The 13,891-nt window shown below is 34.4% G+C and overlaps 1 protein-coding gene across 3 annotated transcripts in view; it reads left to right on the top strand.

The window, feature by feature from the left end:
- The window catches only part of LOC129946181 (uncharacterized), a 54,660-nt gene extending 40,769 nt beyond the window's left edge, over positions 1 to 13,891 (top strand). For 2 of the 3 annotated variants that reach the window (XM_056056265.1, XM_056056266.1), the window contains exons 5-10: positions 6,144 to 6,173; positions 6,483 to 6,813; positions 6,869 to 9,864; positions 9,928 to 10,139; positions 10,229 to 10,469; positions 10,672 to 13,891. In XM_056056265.1, the coding sequence (XP_055912240.1) occupies positions 6,144 to 6,173; positions 6,483 to 6,813; positions 6,869 to 9,864; positions 9,928 to 10,139; positions 10,229 to 10,469; positions 10,672 to 10,864 (4,003 nt within the window). In that variant the 3' untranslated portion in view covers positions 10,865 to 13,891. The remainder of the gene's footprint in view (positions 1 to 6,143; positions 6,174 to 6,482; positions 6,814 to 6,868; positions 9,865 to 9,927; positions 10,140 to 10,228; positions 10,470 to 10,671) is intronic. The other variant, XM_056056267.1, reaches the window with a different exon arrangement.

Genomic DNA, 13,891 nt, shown 5'->3' with positions numbered 1-13,891 from the left:
TCGACGTTTCAAGGAACCAAGAGTCGAAATAAAAGATTTTTGGAAAGATGCTTGCTTGCGTGTGTACGAACTTTTGTACGTTCTAACGACCGAGAAGCTTTTTTCGTTGTCCATATCTCAAGCACCAGTTAAGATTTCGACTTCAAATAAATGTTGTTACACAGATAATAATGCAGAAAGGTGCAGAAAGGACTCTCAAAAAAATTGACTTGGTGTTTTTTTACCAAAGCAATCTTAAAAAAAGGTAAACATTTTGGTTAACCCAAAATATCTTACGAACCAATAACGTTAGAGACTTTATATTATAAATTGTACCGTGATACCAAACAAATACATTTTTGGAAAAAAATCTAATTAACTGTTTTTATAAATCAAATTAAAAAAAAAATGTTTGTGACCTTGAAAATTTTACTAACAAAAAATGATTTTATCTCCAAAATAATTGTATGCCACAAAGAATAACGTTTTTAACATTTGGAGAAAAATCGAATTGACAGTTTTTTACCGAATATAAAATCCTACAAAAAAATTGATAAAATTAAAGATAAAATATCTTCAAATCAATTTTCTCTTATAAAAAAATATTGTTTAAATTTTGAGAAAAATTGATAGCTTTGTTTACAAACTTAACCAAAACATTACTATAAATTGTGGTTTAAGTAATTTTCGACTCAAATATCTTTTCAAAAATTTGAGATTAATGCTTCAAACTAATTTTATTTTGTAAGAAATATTATTTTCATGACTTGGTAAAATTTTGAAAAATATTGAAGTGACAGTTTTTTGTACAAACAAAAATAAAAATCTAAAAAAAAAACAATACTAAAACTTAGCAACATTTTACTTTCACCTTAAATATCTTTTCAAAAATTAAAAAATTGGCTTGAAACTAATTTTATCTCACAAAAAATATTGTTTTCGATATTCAGTAAATTTTTTATAAAAATCAAACAATCCGGTTTTTTCATACAAAAATAAAATCTACATCAAATTTGATAAAAATTGATGTGTGGTGCTCAGTATCTCGTGAATTTGTATTTGTTTATACAAGAAATAAAAACTTTTAATAAATGCTACTAAATTTGGTGAGAATTGGTTTTCGACTAAACATCTCCTTAACAAAAAAAAATGTTTCAAATGAAAATATTTGCATGTCAAAATATTGTTGATAATTTTTAAATTTCTTAAAAAAAGTTAACTGACAACTTTTTTAACAAAACACGAAAGCCTACAAACCTTTTAAGCAAGAATAATCGATGGACGTGATGGAAAGTTATCAGTGTGAGTCGCATCCCAGACTTTTTTTTTTAAATCGTTGTTTTGTTAAAAGAAAAAAAAATTAAAATATTGGTTTTAAACTAATTTCATCTTATAGAAAATGTTGTCTTCTATATTTAGTAAAATTTTAATAATTATAGTACGCAAAATGTTTAAAAATTGTTTCTCGAATAAATGAAGGCACTTCAAAATGATTTCATTCTGTGCTATATTTTGTTGATAACGTTAGATATTGTTATTATATTGTTGTTAGAAAAATGCAATCGATATTTGCTTACATAAGAAATACAACATTTTAGGGAACGCTACTAACATTGGTAAAAATTGTTTTTTTTCCACTAAAAATCTCTTTAACAAAATTAAATTTCGAAATCAAACCATTTCAAACAAAAACAACAAAAACCTGATAAGAAATGATTTTCGACTTAAGACTTAAAATTATTTATCTCACATAAAATATTGTGTTAAAATTTTAAACAAGACAAATCGACAGACAGGATAGGAAGTTGTCGGTTGGGGTCGCATCCCAGCCTCTTTTTAAACTTCCCATAGGAAATTATTGTATGCGGTGCCATTTGTCAAATTGGAAATTTGTACATTTCTCGATTATAACAATTTATTTATTTTATTACAGTTTTAAAAACAAAATCAATTAAAGTTTTTGTTTATAAAAAAAAAATACTTTAAAAAATAGTTGCTACCTTGAATATTTTACGAACAAAAAATGATTTTTACTTTAAAATAATTGTATGCAACGCAAAATAACGTTCTTACATTTTGTAAATTATTTTTGGAAAATCGAATTGACAGTTTCTTATCAAAAATAAAAACCTTAAAAAAACACTACTAAAACTTGGCAAAAATCTTTTACAAATTTAAGATATTAGCTCCAAACTAATTTCATGGCAAAGAAAATATTGTTTTCAATTTTTTATAAAAATCCAACAGTTATGTTTTACATACAAATTAAAATTAACAAGAAATATTATTCAAAATGGGTAAAAAATAATATTCGATCGTGTTTAAACGGAGGTAATGACTTCAAAATGATTTCAATCTGTGTTAAATTGTGTTGTTAACGATATTGTTCTTAGAAAAATACAATCAATATTATGGGTTATTGTCCGAATTTTTTTAGAAAAATTCAATCACTATTATAGGTAATTGTCCGAATTTGTTTTAGTAGTTTTTGTACATTGTGAATTCAGGATGGATTTTAGCAACATTCGTCGTTTAAGAAAGAACTGCTATGCCACATATGTCTATGCTGCATCAAACAGGCCAGGGGTGGAATCGGCTAAGGTCATTGTTGACTATGAATTTTTTGATAGTCAAATTGACTATCATTTTCATTCCGTCTGTGTAAGATGATTCATCTCGATTCAATTCGATTGAACAATTTCAGATTCAAATTTCAAAATTCGTTGTTGCCTTGGTGAAATTTTAAATTGATTCTAATAAAATATCTAAATAAAAGTTTCAAATTGGCTGATTTTGAATACTATGTCGTAAGCTTTGTCGGTCACATGAATGTGTTTTTTTAAAAGAACCAAAGTGAACTAAGAAAATTTTCAAGTCGTTTGTGTAAGCGTCTGGTAGCTCTATTCAGAATAAATAAATTTGTTTGAAAACGACTACCACATTTTTTTGTGATAGCTTTTTAGGTCAACTGTTTTGGCATTGACTGAAACTCAAATAGGTAAAGATTCTGATCATTTGGAATTCAATCTAAATGGGTATAACTTAGTGCCATTATTTTTTCCTTATCATGGATTAGCCGTGTATATAAGTAATGATATTGCATACCAACATATTGTGGCTGACACAATATGGTTTGTGCTCTAACACAAACTTTAACTTCATGTGGTTAAAATTCAAGATAAATAAGCACATCATTCACGCATGTTTTTTAGACTTGTTTCTTACTCATGATCCTAATAAATAGACAATCAGTTTATTACCGCCTCTAGGCACATCAGACCATTGTATCGTATCTGCAAAATTCTCATGTAAAAAAAAAAACAGTTAAAGAAAAAAACTCCTATGAGAACCGTTTGGCAATATGAGATAGGTAACTTGGACAGTCTCAATGAATTCTTCAGGAGCTTTAACTGGTCCGATGCTTCCTCGATAGTGACGTGGAGTCCAGCGCAGATATGGTAACAAATTTAATTCTTTGTGGAATGAGTAATTTTATTCCGAATAGAGTGAAATCGAGCTGTAGAGTGGTTATTAGGTCCACAGAAGTAAGTTTCCGTTGTTATAAAGCCAACCCGATTGAGGAAAACCGGAATAAGTTCAAACACGCTAGAAAGACCTGTAATGGTCATATTCGACGAACCAAAATTTTGCATGATCAGAAATTAAGGCTAAAATTACTACAATGTCCCAAAGGTAGTAAAAGTTCTGGTCATTTGTATAAAACGTACGAAACACCACGTCATCCTCGGTTCCAACGCTCGTCCACAATGACACTCCCTATGTAAGCTCGATTGATAAAGCCAATTTGCTTGAAGCACAGTTTGCTGTTATTTCGACGGTACCGGAAAGTGTCATGAGTCCTCCTGTTCTTGAAAGCTTAAATGATTTTATGGGACGAATCTTCTTTCGCACACAGGTGATCTTATGGTTTATCTCACCGAACAGTGGAACAAATCTTGACATCGTTTTGGAGAAAGTAAAATTATTGCACTAGATATTTCAAAAGCATTTGATAGAGTTTGGCACCAAGCTCGCTTATCGAAAATGGTATTGATGACCGTTCAATACAAGTTGTATTCGATGGTTTCAAGTCCGAAATTCATAAAATAAATGCTGGTGTCTCCCAGGGCTCCGTTTTGTCTCCGACTCTCTTCCTTATATTCATAAATAATCTTATGTCTGCCACTTCTAATCCATTAAACTGTTTCGCCGATGAGAGTACCCTCAGATTTTCATATTCGTTTCTAGATTCACATCCTTGTCCTTCAGATGTGGAACTTAAACGGCAGCGTATGATAAGCTCATTAAATTCTGATCTTATCAGAATTGTCCAATGGAGAGTCAGAAACCGTGTAAAATTTTATGCTTCGAAAACTCAATGCTCAATATTTTAAGCGAATGGCACTTGCATCCAGGAAACGAATCAACTGTCAGTAACCGGTATGTGTATCACAGATCACCTTTTATGGAATGATCATATATTTGATATTACCAAAAATGCTGCCAGGTGCTTAGAATTTCTCCGACGGTGCAAGAAATTGTTTACCCCTTCTGATCTGGCTGTAATTTACAAAACCTTCATCCATCCAAAGCTTGGATATAATTCGCATACCTGGACAGGTGCCCCAAAAACAAGTTTAAACCTCTTGTATAGAATACAAAAAAGGGCTTTAAAAATGATAGGCGATAGAACTATAATCGAAACATTTTCAGCGGTAGAACACGGCGCGATGTTTCATGCCTTTCGTTGTTTTACTGATATTTTTACAAACAATGTTCTATCGAAATAACCAGCTGCATTCCAATCCTTAAACTATTCAGCCGTAATACTGGCACTTCTAGGAATGCTCATCAGTTTACCTTTGAGCTCAATTTCGGGCGTACTGTCAAGTATAGAGATTCTTTCTTAAATCGCACATCGAGAATGTGTTACCAAAACCAGATTTTGAAATCAAACTATTTTATCATATGTAAAATATGTTTGCTAATTTTAAAATACTTTTTTAGAAAAATTCAACTGACAACTTTAAAAAAAACACGAAAACCTACAAAAACTGATAAGAAATGATTTTTGACTCAAGTATTAGGCGAACATAGAAAGATATTGACTTCAAATTATTTACCTAATACAAAATATTGTTATGAATTTTTTTTTTTAAGTTTTAAGCAAGACAAATCGACAGACGGTATGGGAAGTTAGCAGTGTGGTTCACATTCCAGGCCTTTTTTTGTTTTATTTTTGAACACAAAATTTTCTCAAATAATACATTTTTTAAAACTTCTGAAAATTGATACTGAATTTCATACCATATTTCAATTTAAAGGAAAAGTTTTTTGCCACACAATGTTTTAAAATAAAAATAAAAATTTGATAGTATAGTTAAATATTTAGCTCTAGCCCATGTGCCATATTTTTGATGCACCTTTGAACGAACATTTTCATAAAACGCTTCAACAATCTAAACGCACCGCTCCCGCTGCCGAGAATTGTTGAATTTTTCAAAAAATAATACAAGGAGTTGTCAAATAAAGTTGGAAAAAAAAACTATACGATAAGGTGACTTGCTGGAGCACTCTTTAGTACAGCTACAGTGGGAAAAGGGAAAATGGAAAAGAAACACAAGCTCTTGGGACTCAAAGAACACTAGTTCTTCCTCAGTGTAAATCTTAATATACGACTTTTTACATTAAGACTTAATGGTAATGTGACTGTTTTCTTACTATAAATTGTATAAGGTTCCGCCTTATAAATTTGAAGAGGGTAATTTATTTTTCGTCGATCTTCCGTAATAAAATTTCGGCGCACGTCTACAAGAGAGAATGCGATTATTCCTAATTTTTTTTGTTCCCATAATTCATTTAAATATTCTTTTAATCAGTCACAAAAACGTTTTAAGGGATCATTATTTTCTTAGGTTGGACAGTCATATCAAACCTAGTTATTAAGACTTTCATTAACATTTTACAATTGAACTTATTTATGCAGAAATCTCATTTATATCTATCTATAGGTATAATCCAGTTTCACTTTTCGCCATTTTATTTCACAAATATTGACTTAATAAATCTATTAACACTTCATACTCTATTATCTATTGCTTATTTATGTATGTTCTTCTCTGTATCGTGCGTTATTAAAAAACAAAATAATAACTCAATTAAAGGAAAACTATTTACCATTATGTACAACTATGGTAAGCAGCTAATTGTTTAAAAAAAAAAGTAAAACAAAAAATTAAAAAAACATTGCTTAGATTGAAAGTTTAATGTTCTAGAACGAATAGAGTAGTGTAATCAGCTCAAAATGCATTTGTCAATCAGAGTGTATCTATATTTTCCTTTATTATTTATATAAATGCTTTAAACTATTAATTTCACAATTGATATTCCAAATTAACGCTTAATACATCACTCGTTCCACGAAATAGCTAGATATTGAACCTAATGTGAAGTTTTCTTTTACTTAAAAATGAAGTAACATGAATTTTCTTTGATATTTCAAGTGCTCCAAAGAGTTCCAAACCATGGATGAGTGGAGGAAAACTCAGTTGTCGAGGGAGTATGTCTCCAGGACCTCTGGAGGCGGTGTTCTTTGGACCACAGGTGGTGGGTACGACCAAATGCAGTGGCGGTGCAGCCGGTAGACTTCTGCAGTCACGACAAATTCATCGAGAAATATGTTCACTTCTCCTGGGTTCCATAGAGACTCTCAAGCTGACTTTAAATGAATTTAGTACTGTGCTGACGCCTCACTTCAACAATCTAATTGGCTCACCTCCCTTCGAGGAGAACGATGCAGTAGACAGATTGCAACAAATAACTGATCAGGCAAAGGTTTGGGTACTAATTTTATGAGATTTAGAGAACCCTAACTCTTTTTTCTTTTAAGCTGCATGATGGAGAAGAAGATTTTGCTATCCGAGCAAATTCGGATATTGCACAACTATGCGCAGAATGTATCATGTTCTGGCGTCGAATATTGCACGCGTCAACTCAGGCATCCATTCACACACTGTTGGCGAAAAAACACCACATCTTACGAGTTCGACGGTTTTCTGAGGGATTCTTCGTGATGGAGAATCCACGGCATTCAGCTGCTGGATGCTATGATAGTAACTACCAAAACTACGTAGCTATCTGTGAGATGGCCAGAAGAAGTCGTTACATGCAGTCACTGCCTCCACTGCCAGTTCACTGCACTCCACTCGATGGAGACTCCAACTCGCTTCCCCTCATTTTCGAAGATCGCTACTTGGATCCACCGAAGTTTTCTCGTAGGCGAACGGGTAGCGATCCACACCTCAACGCTGTAGATAATGTCATCAACAAGGCACAGCTGCCAGCAAAAACTTGCAAAACAAATTCAATCAACAGCTTGAATGGCCGAAAGGACTCATGCTCTTGTGCTGTCAACTTTGAATACCATAAGCCCCCAAACTATCTGGGTGTTCTAACGCCCCGGTTTGCTCTGGGCGGTGAAATACTTCAGGCCAGTTTAACAATAGCTCCAGCAGCTGCTTCAACTGCTCCTCAAAATAATATAAACCAACTGACAATGTCCCGACATTCAGTTTCCACCCTTTTAGATGGTGTTGATTGCTCGATGGAATACAGAAACGGGTACTGTGTGATGGGCAGTGGAACTCTGCCTGCTCGACACAGCAAATCCTTGGACCAACTTGACGGAACTGTCCACAGTACACCCTCACTAAGGCAGAACTGTATTCAACAGTCTGACATTTCCTTCGAATATAGACAACCTCAGTTGAATGGAAATCTTCACCTTGTCACACCCACTCCTCAGAACACAATGAATCGAAAGGGAAAAGTGCAGGCGGAAGATCTCATGCGCAACATAAACGAGTTTCGTGAAAAATACAAAAAGGCCGAAGATCCGTCGCGATGTCAGCAACAGCAACAGCAGCAGCAACATTTTATGAATGGTGATTGCAATTTCAACGATAGATCATTCAAAAATCTAGGAGGAACACTCAACAGGTTTCCAGATACATCGACCAAGCCCGGAAAATTTGACTATCTGCATGAAATAAAATTGCTTAATCCCCCTAAGCAGCCTAGTTCGTACTACAATTCTCTGCCTAAAGGTGGTCTGAGTGCTCCTCCCAGAAACTCCTATCCACCAGTCCGGAGCAAAAAACACTTTCCATGTGCAACAAGCACTCCACAGATTCCAGTTGGTCTAACTGCTGTAATTCCACGCAGTAACTCGTCACAAACGCTAAAAAATTCTAAGGGCAATATTCTACAGAGCAATCCGTCGACCATTCCCCGATCAGTAGAAATTGCCAGAGTTAGGGTTTCCGATCTGAAAGAAATGCTTAAGAATGGTACTCTCAAGAAGGATTCCAGTAGCTCAGAGAGCGATATTCCCAGCAAGGTTAGGAGGTCCAGAGAGCAAAAAATGCTGTCATCGTCCAGTGTGCCATTTAAACTGGAAGCACTGAATACGGAACAGAATCCTTATGGATTTAGTGAAAGCTTGCCAAATCTGGCACCACCGCCTCAGTTTGATACATCACCGATAAAGAAGAAAATTGGCAGTACCTCAACTTCTTCACTGAGCGACCAAAGCGGCTGGGTTTCCAGCAGAAGAAGCTCGGGCCCATCGAGTCCTGAAACTTTAACCAATGAACAGCAGCAGGTTCATGTGAAGAAAGAAACTATGGTCAACGGCGAACAACTAAGACTCAAACTTCAGAAACTCCTCGACCAGCAACACAACAAAGCCCAACGTCACTCACGTTCAACAATTGGTTCTTACAAACTCCTGAATGGTGATATTCCAGTCCACAAGAAGGTTTCCACAGTGACACTGAAATCAAAATCAGAGCGTAATAAAATCGACGCTGATCTACGGCGTTTGACGCGGAATTTAAATCGTAACGCCTCCGATGTATCATCGAATGCCATTAAAGGCCCTTTTCCACGAGTTCACAGAGAATTCTCGCTCTCAAAGAACACATCTGGAAATCGGGAGCCCATTATCACCACCAAACGCCAGAGAAGTAAATATGGTGAAAAATCAAAATCGGACTTCGATTTGACAACTCTGAGAGATAATCCCTTCGAGAATTTGCGAGTTCCACCTCCGCAACAATTTCAAGACGATCTACTTCCACCTGATGAATTCAGAGACCCACCACCAAGTTCAGAAACTAACAAAAGTGACACCAACGGAAGTTGCAAACTAAATGAAACTATGCCTCCACCGGCAGTTTTGCATCCACCACCGGCCTTGAAGGAGATCTTTCAAAGTGCTCCAGTCCAACGAAAGCCTATAGGAGCCATCGATAATCCTGTATATCACATATACGAGTCGCTAAGACCTGCCCCAACATGCATCAACAATAAGACGGGTTTAAGCTTATCGCAGAGTGTCAGCGAAATCAAAAGACCAAAGGATCCAATTATGATGAACGGAATCAATGGCCATGCCACCACGGGTGAGACTGAAGACGAGGATAAAGAAAATAACTGCCAACTTATCGATAGATCAGACAGTCAAAAATGGAACAGCAAAGCCAGCAAGAGAAAGTCACAGGAATCAACTCTTTCACTGCTCGAGTTCGAGAAATGCCGGGAAGAGTTCCGCAAACAAATCAAATACAACGGAGGCATCTACTCCGATTATCCTAAGCTAGCATCTGAGTTGCCATACTTCTACATAAGCGACGAATACCGGGCGTTTTCACCTCACGGAATGCATTTAGTAATTTGCGTCCATGGATTGGACGGAAATTCCGCTGATTTACGATTGGTCCGAACATATCTAGAGCTTGGACTGCCTGGTGTAAACCTAGAGTTTCTAATGTCTGAACGGAACCAAGGTGACACCTTCTCTGATTTTGACACTATGACTGACAGGTTGTTTTTATATTATTTTGTCCCTGGTTTTGGGTTTTTTGACAAAAAATTCTATGTTTTCAGATTGGTTGCTGAAATTCTTTACCATATCGAAACTTGTGGCCTAAATCCAACAAAGATATCATTCGTTGCCCATTCATTAGGCACAATTATTGTCCGTTCAGCATTGTCACGCCCCCAAATGAGGCAACTACTGCCACGGCTGCATACATTCCTGTCACTTTCTGGACCACATCTAGGAACGCTCTACAATTCAAGCGGACTTGTTAATATGGGTAAGAAAAATGTACAAAATGGCGGCATAACTATCATGATGCCATTTTTTTACAAAGAAAATTTAACTAAACTAATTTTTGCTAAGCAGGAATGTGGTTTATGCAGAAATGGAAGAAATCTGGGTCTCTTCTGCAACTTTGTTTGAGGGATACATCAGATTTGCGAAACACCTTTTTATATCGCCTTAGTCAACGTAGTACCTTGCATCACTTCAAAAACATATTACTATGTGGGTCCAGTCAGGATCGTTACGTTCCAGCACATTCGGCAAGACTTGAATTGTGTAAAGCTGCAATTCGTGACAGCTCTAATTTAGGAACTGTTTACAGGTAAATGAGACAAATTAGTATTAATCTTCAAAACAGTAACTATAGACAACGTTCTTTGACTGGAAAGCTGTAGCAAGCTTTGGTTTCAAACGAAGCCTAAAAGCTGTTCTTAATGTTACAACTCAAAACTCAGAGAACCTTAACTCAAGTCTGTTTTTAATACATACAATTTTTGATAAATAAAATGCATTTTTATTAACAGGGAAATGGTCCACAACATTATGGCACCGATTTTGGCTCGACCCGAACTGACACTCGCACGATATGATGTTCATCATGCCCTCCCACATACAGCAAATGCGCTCATCGGTAGAGCAGCCCATATTGCCGTACTCGATTCGGAACTTTTTATTGAAAAGTTTTTACTGATTGCAGGTTTAAAATATTTTAGCTAGCCGAAATATTATGTAAAAGTAATAATCACAGAATCAAAATTATTTATATAAGGGTAAGACAAACGTTTGTGTTTTTACTTCATTCTAATTTTTATTCTTTGAACAAAACAAAATCAAATGATCGAATTAAAGTCTTAGAAAATTTAATCGATTTAAAAGAGATAAATAATTAGGTATATAGTTAAGTTAGAGAAGGATAGAAATATAGAAATAGATAGATAGAGAGAGAAACAAAAAATACTCCAAAGTTAAACGTAACTAAAGTAGGTAACGGATTTAGAAAAGTAGATAATAGAATTTTCAAATTGTAAAAGATTTTTTCAAAAGTATGTAATTTGAAACTTCTCACGGCATTTTTAAAATCCAAAGTTTTAAAATCCTCAACGTATTTTAACTTAAGTGAAATGAAAGAAATGTTAATGCAAAAAGTGCAGGTCCATAGGATAACACAACAAAAATAAAATGACGTAATGTTAGTCAATTACAGTAAAACTCACTTTATAAAAATAGAATTATATTTATGCCTTGATGTGAAAGTGTAAGATCTTATGAGCGCAAAATACAAGTAAAAGTTAGTTTGGCCTCGAGATGAAAATAAACAACGGCTCTATTTTTACTTTTGCGGCAGTTTTCTTTTTTTTTAATTTTTCCCAAAACTTGTTATAAGAAAATACTTTTAAGTTCAAAACTCTGAGGAAAAAGGGCGCCATTAAAAAAAAAGTTTTCGGTAGAGGGGTTCAATACAAGTATTTTTTAATTTGGAACTCTGAGGAAAAAGGTCATGAGTATTATAACTTTGGCGCCATGAAACAATAAAGGTTTTCGGTAGAGGGGTTCAAAACAAGCATTTTTTACTGTGGGAGTGGGAGTTTATCTCACCTAGTTTTGGCGTTAGGGGCAACAATGTTCCCGAGTTCTAAGAGTCATGAAGTAAGGGACCACAGCAAAGGTGAATATGTTGACAAAGCCGAAACGTCTAACCCAATGAACGATCTTGAAAATCAGAACAATGCTTCAAGACAACACTCCACATCCATCAATATATGGCACTTTTCTTTTATAGAAAATACGGCCTTGAAGAAAAATATAAGGACAACTTCGGAACTCAAATAATTTTTACTAGATGTAAAAAAAGTATACCCATATTTGATTGATGGAAAAGAAAGTGTGGGTTGCAACTTAAGGACGTTCACAGTGAACACCTAGAAGATGTGTTACCGCCAAAAGCAACTTAGGCTCTTGGCCATTAATGGTGAACTTAACGAACTCCACAGGGACACACACACAGGGTCAACGAATTCATTGAACATTAACGTGCCTATTTTTTAATAACTCCTGACTTACTTAAAGATCGACTGACTGAGACCTGGAATGCAATTCCTTCTCATGGTGCATTCTGTGTTCTGAGAAAAGAATTGCTTTACTTGACTCTGAAAAGATGAACTTATCATTAACATTGAAAGTAAATACTAAAAAACTCTTAAGAAAGTAGTTTTAACAATCTCAACAAACAAAAAACAAAAGTAAAGCAAACATCTTTAACTTAGAGGAGAGCCCCTGCTTGGATTCGCTATAAGATTTGGGATGGGTACGCATTTTATTATATGAAAAGTTTCAATTAAAATTAAAGAAGAAATATAGTCTTAATATTTTTTTTAATTAGAAGAGATAAAAAGAAGTAGTTTTCAGTGTTTAATAAAAAATAATTCGATTTATTTACAACACCAATTACTTTTTCATCGATATTCATGATCATGGCTTTTTAAAAAGGTACAATTTTAAACTGTAAAGGGCCTTGCACATGAGCGCGAACAACGAATTAACGAATGGACGAACAAACGTCATTTTACACATTTCAAAAAGTCAATTTCAAACAAAAACACATTTAAATTTTAAGAAACCAACTGACACTCATGTTAGGAGAATGAAATTTGCATTTTGTTCTCTAAAACAAGATAATTTTGTAAAACCAATTTGGTAGTAACGAATTGCAGTATGGTTGCTACGAACTGTCAAACTCTATTTGCGTTCCACATACCATCCACACTGGAACGAATAAATTGTTCACGCTCAACTTAACCTCAAAATTATATCACTCTTGTTTTGTTTGTTGAAAAGGGTAATCATAAATTGACAATTCGTCGCTGTCTGCGAATGAAAATAAAGCTCATGTGAAAGAAAAGTCAAAATATGCGAACATCCACAGTTCGCAGCAGAATTACTCTAGTAAAGATATAAATCCTCGGTAGACATATTGGTTTCCCTACAAGCTTAACCGGAAATCGGACTCATAAACTTATTTAAGTATCGTGTGATTTCTCCTCTAATGTTATGAAATTTCCTCTAAAAATTTAGTATCTGATTCTATGTATGCGTGAAAATACCTCAATATTTCTCGTCCAACGAACGACGAATGAATTACAAAATGTGAGTTTGTATACGGTTGAAGACATTTCCACAAAAATTCTTAACAAAACAATAGCAATATAAATTCTATTTGATTTTTGATGCATACTTTTACTTTTCAATATCATATATTAATAAATTTAAGAAAACAAATTTATTCGTCGCGAAAAAAAATTGTAGTTGATACGAACTGTCAAACTTTATTCGCGTTCCACATTATCCAAACTTCAACGAATAAAATAATCGTGCGTACTTAACCTAAATAAATCATTTTTGTTTTGTTTTCGATGGTGAATGGTGTTTCTTGTCAAACTTCATCCGCGACGAATTAAAAACTCTCTTGTGAAAGAAATGTCAAAATCGACGAATATTCGTTCATTCGTTGGTCGTGCTCATGTGAATAGTGCTTAAGTGTTGACAGTTTTTTAACTTTTTATTTAAGATTTTAAGTAATTTTTTTTAAAATTGCCCCCAAACCAAGGAGAGATAAACCTAGTCTTCTATAGTAAAAAAATGCTCCCTTCACCTTTACCAAAAACCGATGTTATGTATATCTTCAAAAAAGTGTCCACTAAAACGAATAATTTGTTGGTAAACAAAAAGATACAAAATGTTAGTTGC

This window comes from Eupeodes corollae, chromosome 2, assembly GCF_945859685.1.
Source record: "Eupeodes corollae chromosome 2, idEupCoro1.1, whole genome shotgun sequence".
Lineage (NCBI taxonomy): Eukaryota > Metazoa > Arthropoda > Insecta > Diptera > Syrphidae > Eupeodes > Eupeodes corollae.
The sequence above is the reverse complement of the archived record's forward strand: the minus strand, read 5'-3'. Positions and strand labels throughout refer to the sequence as shown.